The sequence below is a fragment of the Ostrea edulis genome, chromosome 5 (assembly GCF_947568905.1).
Source record: "Ostrea edulis chromosome 5, xbOstEdul1.1, whole genome shotgun sequence".
In the NCBI taxonomy this organism is placed as follows: domain Eukaryota; kingdom Metazoa; phylum Mollusca; class Bivalvia; order Ostreida; family Ostreidae; genus Ostrea; species Ostrea edulis.
In genome coordinates, this window is record NC_079168.1 from 31,874,455 (window position 1) to 31,888,171 (window position 13,717).

General features: G+C 39.5%; 1 protein-coding gene and 1 long non-coding RNA gene across 2 annotated transcripts; one reads left to right on the forward strand and one right to left on the reverse strand.

Moving 5' to 3' along the window:
• Positions 1-276: 276 nt before the first annotated feature.
• On the forward strand, positions 277-596 carry LOC130054847 (uncharacterized). Its single transcript, XR_008803181.1, has 2 exons — positions 277-339; positions 507-596. It is a non-coding gene; the product is annotated as an uncharacterized LOC130054847 (long non-coding RNA).
• Positions 597-12,381: 11,785 nt separating this feature from the next.
• LOC130054932 (octapeptide-repeat protein T2-like) lies at positions 12,382-13,197 on the reverse strand. The gene has a single exon (XM_056166043.1). The coding sequence runs from the start codon at positions 13,195-13,197 to the stop codon at positions 12,382-12,384; it is 816 nt and encodes a 271-aa protein (XP_056022018.1).
• Between the last annotated feature and the right edge of the window lie 520 nt (positions 13,198-13,717).

A 13,717-nucleotide genomic window follows, 5' to 3' on the forward strand; every position in this document is an offset into this window, starting at 1 on the left:
GTACGTTATGACATTACAGTATATAGTACAGTAAATTGAATAGAATAGTATAGTTGATATGAGGTTACGTTACATCAAATGGTACATTAGATAAATAGTATAGTTAATGAGATATTACCCTAGATTAAATAGTACAGTAAATAGTATAGTTCATAAAATGTTACATTACCGAATATAGCAAAAGTAGGCATTAATTGCGGCTCTTTTTACTCAATCACTGGTAGCCCTAAAGGCTACCAGTGATTGAGGGTTTTTTCCAGAGAGACCTGTCCATGAGATGACGATATTGAAACACTTGAAGGATGATAGTTGGGAAATGATGGTTTCACATGGAAAAAGGTAATGTAAAAAAACATTACATGAGAAGTGAAGATAACAGTTATCAATCTCATAACTCGTATAATGAATAAAAGATAGCATTACAATGATTTATGATATAAATGAAAAATATCTTATCAATTATCTCTTGAACTTCTTAAGCTGGGACTTTCATATTTTGAATATAGATTCTTTATGGCCAGACCTGGTTATACTTTGGTGTTGATGTTCAGCAACGGCTCATAAGGGGAGACTTGTCTTGATCAAGCAACGAGGAACTACCTGGACGAAGATTTGGTGAAAAACAATGAACACTGGGGACTTATCTCGATCAGGAGACGTCGAACTACCTGCAGAATGATTTGGTGGAAGGAAATGAACTATGGATATCTGCCTGGATCAAGAGACAAGGAACTACGTGGAAGATGATTGGTGGAAGACAATGAACTATGGATATTTGTCTGGATCAGGAGACGTGGACCTAAGTTGAGGGTGATTTGGTGGAAGACAATGAACTATAGATTGTCTGGATCAAGAGACAAGGAAGTACGTGGAAGATGATTGGTGGAAGACAATGAACTTTGGATAATTGTCTAGATCATGAGACGTAGAACTACCTGGAGGATGATTTGGTGGAAGACAATGAACTATGGACATTTTTCTATATCATAAGACTTGAGACCACATGGAAGATAATTGATGGAAGACTATTAATTATAGATATTAGTCTGAATCATGAGACGTGGAACTACGTGGAGGATGATTGTTGAAAGACAATGAACTATGGATATTTGTCAGGATCAGGAGACGTGGAACTACGTGTGCGATGATTGGTGGAAGACAATGAACTATGGATAATTTTCTATATCAAAAGACATGAAACTACGTAAAGGTTGATTACGTGGAATACAATGAATTATGAATATTTGTCTGGATCAGGAGACATGGAACTACGTGGATGATGTTTGTAGATAAAGAACTATTGAGACTTTCCCCTATGAGGAGACGCGAAACTGAGTGGATGATAATTTGGTTGAAAATAATAAACTATGGAGACTTGTCTGGATCAAGAGACATGAAAATATTTGAAGGATGATCTGGTGGAAGACAGTGAATTATAGATATTTGTCTGGATCTAGAGATGTGAAAATACGATGAGGATGATTTGGTGGAGGACAATGAACTATTGAAATGTGTCTGGATCAGGAGACGTGGAACTTCGTGGAAGATGATTGTTTGTTGACGATGAAGTATGGAGACTTGCCTTGATGAGGAAACGTGGAATTACGTTGATAATAATTGGTTGAAAACTATGGATATTTAACTAGATAAGAAGACATGGAACGACGTGAAGGATCATTGATAACTATGGATATTTGTTTGTATCAGGAGACGTTGAACTACGTGGAGGATGATTTGGAGTGAACACAATGAACTATTGAAATTTGTCTAGATAACAAAACATGGAACTATGTGGAGGGTGAATGGTGGAAGAGAATGGATTTTTGATAATTGTGTGGATCAGGAGATATGGAACTACGTAGGAGATGATTGGCTGCAGACAAAGAACTATTTAGACTTACTCCTATGAGGAGACGTAAAACTACGTGGAGGATGATTTGGTGAAAAACAATAAACTATGGATATTTGTTTGGATCAGGAGACGCGGGATTACATGAAAGATGATTGGTGGACGACGGTGAATTATAGATTTTTTTCTAGATCAGAAGACGTGGAACTACGTGGGGGATGATTTGGTAGAAGACAATGAACTATGGCTATTGGTTTACTTCTAGAGACTTCAAACCACGTGTAGGATGAATGGTGGAAAACAATGAACTATTGATATTTGTCTGGATCAGGAGACATGACACTATGTGCAGAATGATTAGTAGTAGACAAAGAACTATTGACTTTTACCTATGAGGAGACGTGAAACTACGTCAAGGATTATTGTTGGAAGACAATGAACTATGGATATTTGTCTGGATCACAAGACATGTAACTACGAGGAAGATGATTGGATGTAGACAAAGAATTATTGACATTTTCCCTATGAGAAGACGTGAAACTACGTGGAGGATGATTTGGTGGAAAACAATGAACTATGAATTGGTCTACATCAGGAGACATAAAACTGCGTGGAGGAAAATTGGTGGAAGACATCCAACTATGGATATTTGTGTGGATCAGAAGATGTGGAGCTATGTGGAGGATGAATTGGTGGAAGACAATGAACTATAGATATTTGTCTGCATCAGGAGACGTGAAGCAACGTGGAAGATCAGTGGTTGTAGACAAGGAACCGTGGAGATTTGTCTCGATGAGGAGACGTCAAACTACATGGAGGAGGATTTGGTGGAAGACAATGAGCTCTAAATATTTTTCTGCATCAGGAGACGTGAAACTATATGGTCGATGATTTGGTGAAAGACAATGAACTATGAATATTTGTCGAGATCAGGAGACGTGGAACTACGTGGAGAATGATTTGGTGGGAAACAATGAACTATGAATTGGTCTACATGAGGAAAATTAAAGCTACGTGGATGAAGATTGGTGGAAAACGGTGAATTATAGATATTTGTCTGGATCAGGAGATGTGGAAGTACGTGGATGATGATTTGGTGAACGACAATGAACTATAGATATTGGTCTACATCAGGAAACATGAAACTACGTGGAGGAGGATGAATGGAAGACAATGAACTATGGATAATTGTGTGTAGATCAGGAGATCTGGACTTAAGAGGAGGATGATACGTGGACGAGAATGAATGATGGAGTATTGTCTGAATCATACATGAAAGATGATTAGTTGTAGACACAGGGCTATTGAGACGTATCCCGATGAGGAAACGTGAAACTACCTGGATGATGATTTGGTGTAAAAGAATGAATTATAGATATTTTTCTGGATCAGGAGACGTGAAACTACGTGGAGGATGATTGGTGGAAGACATTCAACTATGGATATTTATCTGGTTCAGAAGATGTGGAGCTATCTGGAGGATGAATTGGTGGAAGACAATGTATTATAGATATTTTTCTGGATCAGGAGATGTGGAGCAACGTGGAAGTTGAATGGTTGTAGACAAGGAACCGTGGAAACTTGTCTCGATGAGGAGACGTCAAACTACATGGAGGAGGATTTGGTGGAAGATAATGAGCTCTAAATATTTTTCTGCATCAGGAGACGTGAAACTACATGGTTGATAATTTGGTGAAAGACAATGAACTATGAATATTTGTCGAGATCAGGCGACGCGGAACTACGTGGAGGATGATTGGTTGTAGACAATGAACTATGGAGATTTGTCTGGATCAGGAGACGTGTAACTACGTGGATAATGATTGGTTTAAGACAATGAACTATGGATATTTGTCTGGATCAGGAGACGTGGAACTAAGTGGAGGGTGATTGGTTGAAGACAATGAATCATAGATATTTGTCTGGATCAAGAGACATGGAACTACATGGAGAAAGATTTGGTGGAAGAGATTGAAACATGAAAATTTGTCTGGAGCAGGAAATTTCAATTACGTGAAGGATGATTTGGTGGAACAGACTGAACTATGGATATTGGTCTGGATCAGGAGACGTGGAACTACGTCAAGGATGACTGGTGGAAGACAATGAACTATGGATATTTGTCTGGATCAGCAGACATGTAAATACGTGAAGGGTGATTTGGTGGAAGAAAATGAACTATGAATATTGTTCTGGATCAGGAGATGTGGAACTACGTGGAAGATGATTGGTTGTAGACAATGAACTATGGAGACTTGTCTGGATCAGGAGCCATGGAAGTACGTGGTAAACGATTTGATGGAACGCAATGAACTATGGATATTGGTTTACATCAGGAGACATGACACTATGTTGGGAATGATTGGTGGAAGACAATGAACGTTGGCTATTTCTCTGGATCAGGAGTCCTGAAACTACGTGGAAGATGATTGGCTGTAGACCGTGATTTATGGAGACTTGTCTGGATCAGGAGCATGGAACTACGTGGATGATGGTTTGGTGGAAGATAAAGGAGGCGTGGAACTAGGTGGAGGATGATTTGGTTGCAGAAAATAAATTCTGGAGACTTGTCTGGATTAGGAGATGTGGAAGTACATGAAGAATGATTTGGTGAAAAACAATGAACTATGGATATTTGTCTACATCAGAAGCATGACACTATGTGGAGGATGATTGGTGGAAGACAATGAAGTATTGATATTTTTCTGGATCGGGAGTCGTGGAACTACGTGGAAGATGATTGGTTGTAGACAATGAACTATGGAGACTTGTCTGGATCAGGAGACCTGGAACTACGTTGAGGATGATTTGGTGGAAAACGAACCAAACGTGGAACTACGTGGATAATAATTGGTTGAAGACAATAAACTATGAATATCTGCCTGGATCAGGAAACGCGGAACTACGTGGAGGATGATTGGTTCCATACAAAGAAGTAGGTATGCTTGTCCGGATCAGGAGTTATAGAAATACGTGGAGGATGATTGGTGGAAAACAATGAACTGAACTATGGATATTTGTATGGATCAGTAGACGTGCAACTACGTGGAGGATGCTAGTTGGAAGACAATAAACTGTGGATATTTATCTGGATCATGAAACGTAGAACTACATGGAGAATGATTTGGAGGAAGACAATGAATATGGATATTTGTCTAGAATCAGAAACATGGAATTACGTGGAAAATGATTATTTGTAGATAATGAACTTTGGAGACTTATCTCGATCAGGAGACGTTGAACTACGTGGAGGATTATTGGTGGATGACAGTGAATTATAGATATTTTTCTGCATCAGAAGACGTGGAACTATGTGGGGGATGATTTGGTGGACGACAATGAACTATGAATGTTTGTCTGGATAAGGAGATGTGGAACAACGTGGAATATGATGTGGTGGAGAACAATCAGCTATGGATATTTGTCTACATTAGGAGACATGAAACTAAGTGGAGTATGATTTGTTGAAGACAATGAATTATAAATATTTGTCTGGATCAGGAGATGTGGAACTATGTGGAACAACGTGGAGGATGATTGGTGGAAGACAGTGGATCATAGAGATTTGTCTAGATCAGGAAACATGGAACTACATGGAGGAGGATTTCTTGGAAGACAATGACCTATGGATATTTGTCTGGATCAGGAGACATCGAACTACATAGAGGATGATGGGTGGAAGAAAATTAGCAATGCATATTTGTCTGGATCAGGAGACATGAAATGAAACTACGTGAAGGATAATGTAATGGAAGGCAATGAATGAACTATGGATATTTTTCTGGATCAGTAGACGTGGAACTAAGTGAAAGATGATTGGTTGTAGAGAAAGAACTATTGAGCCTTTCCCCCATGAGGAGACGCGAAACAAAATTCAGGACAATTTGGTGGAAAACTACGTGTATGATGGTTTGGTGGAAGATAAAGGAGGCGTGGAACTACGTGGACGATAATTTGGTTGAAAATAATAAACTATGGAGACTTGTCTGGATCAGGAGACGTGAAAATATTTGAAAGATGATCTGGTGGAAGACAGTGAATTATAGATATTTGTCTGGATCTAGAGATGTGGAAATACGATGAGGAAGATTTGGTGGAGGACAATGAACAATTGAAATTTGTCTGGACCAGGAGACATGGAACTCCGTGGAAGATGATTGTTTGTTGACGATGAAGTATGGAGACTTGTCTTGATGAGGAAACGTAAAATTACGTTGATAATAATTGGTTGAAAACAATGAACTATGGATATTTAACTAGATAAGAAGACATGGAACGACGTGAAGGATCATTGATAACTATGGATATTTGTTTGGATCAGGAGACGTTGAACTACGGGGACGGTGATTTGGTGTGAACACAATGAACAGTTTTGAAATTTGTCTAGATAACAAAACATGGAACTATGTGGAGGTTGAATGGTGGAAGAGAATAAATTTTTGATAATTGTGTGGATCAGGAGATATGGAACTACGTGGAAGATGATTGGCTGCAGACAAAGAATTATTGAGACTTTCCCCTATGAGGAAACATAAAACTACGTGGAGGATGATTTTGTGGGAAAACAATAAACTATGGATATTTGTCGCGGTCATCAGACGTGGAACTACGTGGAGGATTATTTGGTGGAAGGAAATGAACTATGGATATTTGTCTGGATCAGATGACGCGGGATTACATGGAAGATGATTGGTTGTAGACAAGGAACTATTGAGACTTTCCCCTATGAGGAGACGCGAAACTACGTGGAGGATGATTTTGTGAAAAACAATAAACTATGGAGACTTGTCGGGATCAGGAGACGTGAAACTACGTGAAGGATGATTGATGGACGATGATGAATTATAGATATTTGTCTGGATCAGAAGACGTGGAACTACGTGGGAGATGATTTGGTGGAAGACAATGAACTATGGATATTGGTCTACATCTAGAGACATCAAACCACGTGTAGGATGAATGGTGGAAAACAGGATCAGGAGACATGACACTAAGTGCAGAATGATTGGTTGTGGACAAATAACTATTGACTTTTACCTATGGGGAGACGTGAAACTACGTGGAGGATTATTGTTGGAAGACGATGAACCATGGATATTTGTCTGGATCACAAAACGTGCAACTACGAGGAAGATGATTGGATGTATACAAAGAATTATTGAGATTTTCCTGATGAGAAGACGTGAAACTACGTGGAGGATGATTTGGTGGAAAACAATGAACTATGAATTGGTCTACATCAGGAGACATAAAACTACATGGAGGAAGATTGGTGGAAGACATTCAACTATGGATATTTTTCTGGATCAGAAGATGTGGAGCTATGTGGAATATGAATTGGTGGAAGACAATGAACTATAGATATTTGTCTGCATCAGGAGACGTGGAGCAACATGGAAGATCAGTGGTTGTAGACAAGGAACTGAGGAGACTTGTCTCGATGAGGAGACGTTAAATTACATGGAGAAGGATTTGGTGGAAGACAATGAGCTCTAAATATTTTTCTGCATCAGGAGACGTGAAACTACGTTTGATGATTTGGTGAAAGACAATGAACTATGAATATTTGTCGAGATCAGGAGACGTGGAACTACGTGGAGGATGATTGGTTGTAGACAATGAACTATGGAAACTTGTCTGGATCAGGAGACGTGTAACTACGTGGAGTATGATTGGTGGAAGACAACGATTCATAGATATTTGTCTGGATCAAGAGACATGGAACTACATGGAGGAAGATTTGGTGGAAGACATTGAAATATGAATATTTGTCTGGAGTAGGACATTTTAAATTACGTGGAGGGTGATTTGGTGGAACAGACTGAACTATGGATATTGGTCTGGATCAGGAGACGTGGAACTACATGGAGGATGACTGGTGATAGACAATGAACTCTGGATATTTTTCTGGACCAGGAGTCGTGTAGCTACGTGAAAGATGATTGTCTGTAGACATTTTTTAATGGAGACTTGTCTGGATCAGGAGACATGGAACTACGTGGATGATGGTTTGGTGGAAGACAGAGGAGGCGTGGAACTACGTGGAGGATGATTTGGTTGTATAAAATAAATTCTGGAGACTTGTCTGGATTAGGAGATGTGGAAGTACATGGAGGATGATTTGGTGGAAGACAATGAACTATGGATAATTGTCTACATTAGAAGACATGGCACTATGTGAAGGATGATTGGTGGAAGACAATGAACTGTTGATATTTTTCTGGATCAGGAGTTGTGGAACTACGTGGATGATGATTGGTTGTAGACAATGAACTATAGAGACTTGTCTGGATCAGGAGACCTGGAACGACGTTGAGGATGATTTGGTTGAAGACAAAGGAGACGTGGAACTATTTGGATAATGATTGGTTGAAGACAGGAAACGTAGAACTACGTAGAGGATGATTGGTTCTATCCAAAGAAGTATGTATGCTTGTCTGGATCAGGAGTTATAGAACTACCTGGAGGAGGATTGGTCGAAAATAATGAACTATGAATATCTGCCTGGATCAGGAAACGTGGAACTACGTGGAGGATGATTGGTTCTATACAAAGAAGTATGTATGCTTGCCTGGATCAGGAGACATGTAACTACGTTAAGGATGATTTGGTGGAAGACGGTGAACTATGGATATTTGTATGGAGCAGAAGACTTGGAACTACGTGAAAGCTGATTGGTTTTAGACAATGAACTATGGACACTCGATCAGGAGACATGTAACTACGTTATGGATGATTTGTTGGAATACAGTGAACTATGGATATTTGTCTGGATCAGGAGACTACGAAGTACGTGGAAGATGATTGGTTGTAGACAATGAACTATGGAGACTTGTCTCGATCAGGAGACGTGGATAATTGTTGTTTGAAGACAGTGAACTATTTGATACTTTTCTGGATCAGGAGACATGGAACTACGTGGAGGATGATTAGGTGGAAAACAATGCACTATGAATATTTGACTGGATAATAAGACATGGAACTACGTGGAGGATGATTGGTGGAAAACAGTGAACTATGGATATTTTTGTTTTGCGTATACAGTGTTTGACAAGAGGAAGATGATAGTGTATATATTCTATAAACAAATGTATCGATTGATTGTATATTGTTTAATGACCCTCTCGAGAATATTTCACTCCTATGAAGACTTCACCATTGCCGGTGAATGGCTGCACAATTTAGGCCTTTGGTCGGCGCTTTTGACCTTTGAGGAGGAAGGGATATCGTGCCACTCCTGCTGTGACAAGGGGCCTCGGTTTTTGCAGTCTCATCCGAAGGACCACCCCATTTAGTCGCCTCTATTGACAAGCAAGGAGTACAGACGACTTATTCTAATCCGGATCCCCACGGGACTAAAGAGTTGTTTATAGAAAGTTGTATATATATGGTGATTGTGTGGTTTTTATATACATGTGTTTTACTCGTAAATAGATATTTTATATACTTCTATATCATTGTTATTTATAATTTGATAAATTCTGGTGTCATTCTACGTCATTATATTCTCCGCTTGATCATTAGATGTTCAATAAAAAAAATTAAAAAAAGATGTATCGGGAAAATGTAGTTTAAATAGAATTTGAAATGAAATGGTCAAAATTCAGATACAATAATAATAATGATTATTTTAGTACTTTCTATCGATATTGATTGGGATCGGTACTTTTCCCTCTCGTTTAAATATATTGCATATATCTGAAATTTGGTCATTGTGTTTCAATTTCTTTTTAAAAATTGTAAATTAGTCAGATATCGCATAGAAATCCTTAAGATATTTACGAAGAACTGGAATTTCAGGATACCTGGAATCAAAAGGTATAAATAGCTGACTTCCTTAAGCGTGATATCTGAAAATCAATGATATATTGAGATACCTAATGCCTTGTCATCTAGTTCGTCAATACAACCTATCATTGGGTCAAATGCTGTCTGACATGTTTCATACCGATTGTTAAGCCGTTATTGGCACACTGATTTTGACTACGGATAACTCCGTTTACCTGATCAGGATATAGGACACATGGTGGGTGTGACCAGTCGACAGGAGATGCTTACTCCTGGGCACCTGATCATGTCCGTTATCTTCACCTTTCATGTGCAATGGTGAATTAGTCAAGATATACAAACACATGATCCCTTCATTCACGCAAAAATTGAAATATCGGGTTACTTTGAATAAAAAGGTATAAGTATATGAAAATTGATGGTATATCAATATACGTAATATCACTACTTGTCATATATGCAATGGTAAATTAGTATATGTCTAAAATGAACAGACATTTACAAAGATTTGAAATTTCGGGTCACCTACAATCAAATGGTATACGTAGCTGACCTCCTAAAGCTAATACCTGAAAATTTCGGACATATCAAGATACCAATATCACTACTCGCCATACATATCATTGTAAGTTATTTAAATATATAATATAAACACAGAGTTCCTTAAGGTATTCAAATAGATCTTGAAATTTCATTGTACCGCTAATCAAAATGTATAAGTAACTGATTTCCGTCAGAGAGATATCTGAAAATTGGTGGCGTATCAAGACATCCTATATCGTTTCTTCTCATGTATAGTCGTAAATTCGTCTGATATCTAACACGAACCCAAAGTTCCTTATAGTATTCACACAAATGTTGAAATTTCAGGTTAACTAGAATCAAATTGTAAAAGTGGCTGATGTCCCAAGATGGATGGTGTATCTAATGAAGTTCTGAATTCAATATTTCAAAGTAAACACTCGGCTGGAAAAGTTTATTCGTATTTTGCATTGCAAAGTGATGTAATTGGGGGAAATTGAGCATGGAATTTTATACGACTCCTCATCAAGATAAACTTGGTAGAAAATAATTTTCAAACTCAATAACCTTTACCTGGCAGCTGGCTATCAGTAATGATAACTTTTATATTTTGTAATAGCTGGCTACGAGTAGCTAACTTTTCTTACTTTTAGTAGCTGACTACTGGTTCAAGTAGCTGGCTACTAGTAGCTAACTTTTCTCTTTTTAAGTAGCCAGTTACTCGTAGCTGGTAGGGGGCGGATCCAGGAATTGTGGTTAAGGGGGCGCCACTTTACGAGGCAGTGGGTCCAGGGCGAAGCCCCCGGAAGCTCATGAATTTTACAGATTTTATCGGGCTTAAAATATTTCTCCTATTAAGTCATTTGTACTATTTTCTATCATTTTAATAAGGTGAAATTAATAAAATGATCCAAATTTTAAGGGTTTCTGAAAAAAATTGTTCTCTCAATAAAGTAATTCAAGAAATCAAAGGATTTTGTCATTTATTTCTCCTTGAGTGAAAGAAAGTATTGCTTCTTTTATCGTTTAGTACATTTTCCGAAACAAGATACAGCGATTTAGTTTAAATTTGAAAATTTTACGGGGGGGGGGGGGGGGGTAGGGGGCGCCGGATGCGCCCCCGTCTAAATCCGTCATTGGCTGGTTACTAGTAGCCAACTTTACCGTTCTTTGTTATCTGACGAAGTTGTCTACAACGTCACGTTTGATTGTGATTTATATCCGGTTAATTATTTAACTGATTTTGATTAAATAGATATTTGATTGACCAATTATCTCTATATATCAGTTGAAAGTTCCGTCTTCTACAGTGTACCATTCATAGACGTTTTTTGGTCCTATTCAAATAAAATTCATATTCTATACTGTACAATTTGTATCTATCTTGTCTCACGTAAAACCAGGGCCGTAAATTACATGGAGGCGGAGGAGGCAGCTGCCTCCTCCAACTTTTGAGCCAAAAAAATTAAAATTTAAAGTTCATTAGAATTTATGTTGTTTCCAATAACTAAGAACATGATACCTCCCTTAAAAAGCATTCCAAATCTTTCTTTTAGAATGAGTTAGTCAAGTAACATCTTAGAAGGCCCTAGAATCAAGGATTTTGCACGAAACGTGTTCAGTGTGCACAAAATGTGCTCAGCGTCTGGGGGCCGCCCAGGCCCCCAGACCCCCGCCTCATTTCCTGCCTCCTCCAAATTGAAGGTTAATTTACGGCCCTGAAAACCTAACTGTATTAGGCTGATGTGTTTCATGTCTTATTTACCATGATTCATTAGATCAATCTTGCAGTGTCACATAATTTTGAGAGCGGATTTACAAGTCACGGTGTGGAACTGACATCTTGACGACATCTTTACGGCGACTTACAACAAATAGCATCTTTCAAAAGTCGTGCAATAGCCAGGGCGACATTCATTTTATCGCCTTATTTTTTACGATAAGCTACTAGTCATCACGTTGAATTTAGTACAACCATGACAAGAAGAATATGTCTTATTGAGTTAAAAAGTCGTTAGCGATATATCGACTTATTAATATAGAAAGACATGTTGATGTTTAGTGAACAAGACAAGACGCTTTAACGTTTCCGTAGTCCTGGTTATATGATGCCCTGTAATAGGACCGCCCGTTCCCTCACTTTTCCGCCCTTAACAACGTGAATCAATCTCCTGCAAAAGAGCGAGGATATCCGATCGAGAAAGCAATCCAACCATTAGTTCCTAATCGCTCCCTCGTCTTCGTACTGTCACTCCCTCTCCCTGGGTTGTACTGTCGCTCCCTCTCCCTGGGTTGTATTGTCCCTCCCTCTCCCTGGGTTGTACTGTCCCTCCCTCTCCCTGGGTTGTACTGTCGCTCCCTCTCCCTGGGTTGTACTGTCCCTCCCTCTCCCTGGGTTGTACTGTCGCTCCCTCTCCCTGTGTTGTATTGTCCCTCCCTCTCCCTGGGTTGTACTGTCGCTCCCTCTCCCTGGGTTGTACTGTCGCCCCCTCTCCCTGGGTTGTACTGTCGCTCCCTCTCCCTGGGTTGTACTGTCGCCCCCTCTCCCTGGGTTGTACTGTCGCCCCCTCTCCCTGGGTTGTACTGTCGCTCCCTCTCCCTGGGTTGTACTGTCCCTCCCTCTCCCTGGGTTGTACTGTCGCCCCCTCTCCCTGGGTTGTACTGTCCCTCCCTCTCCCTGGGTTGTACTGTCGCCCCCTCTCCCTGGGTTGTATTGTCCCTCCCTCTCCCTGTGTTGTATTGTCCCTCCCTCTCCCTGGGTTGTATTGTCCCTCCCTCTCCCTGGGTTGTATTGTCCCTCCCTCTCCCTGTGTTGTATTGTCCCTCCCTCTCCCTGGGTTGTACTGTCGCCCCCTCTCCCTGGGTTGTACTGTCGCTCCCTCTCCCTGGGTTGTACTGTCGCCCCCTCTCCCTGGGTTGTACTGTCGCTCCCTCTCCCTGGGTTGTACTGTCGCTCCCTCTCCCTGGGTTGTATTGTCCCTCCCTCTCCCTGAGTTGTATTGTTCCTCCTTCTCAAGAAACAAAAAGATAAACTCCATTATATTCTCCCTCACTTTGTTCGTCCGAATATAAATTAATTAGATGCTATTTACCAAAAAACAAGAAACTATATAGTATAAGTAGGATGGCAGCTCGCTAGCACTTTATTCATCACTCGTAATGTCCTTAAGAAATATATCGCAAACAAAACTACTCATGTTAATACACATCAATATATACACAGATTAATGTCATCTGATAAATGGTTACTATCCGCCATATAAATATTGTAAAATTTACCTGTACGTATAGCTAGCGAGCGTGCTTAGAATGCCGCACAAACACATGTTCGCCTATTTATATGCCTTCACCACGTGACCAATACAAATGATATTCGAACCCGACTACCTATAAAACACCCGCATATAATTATAATTATATTCTCCCTCACTTTGTTCGTCCGAATATAAATTAATTAGATGCTATTTACCAAAAAACAAGAAACTATATAGTATAAGTAGGATGGCAGCTCGCTAGCACTTAGAAAAACAAAGAGAGAAAAATCTAATGGCGGAAGTA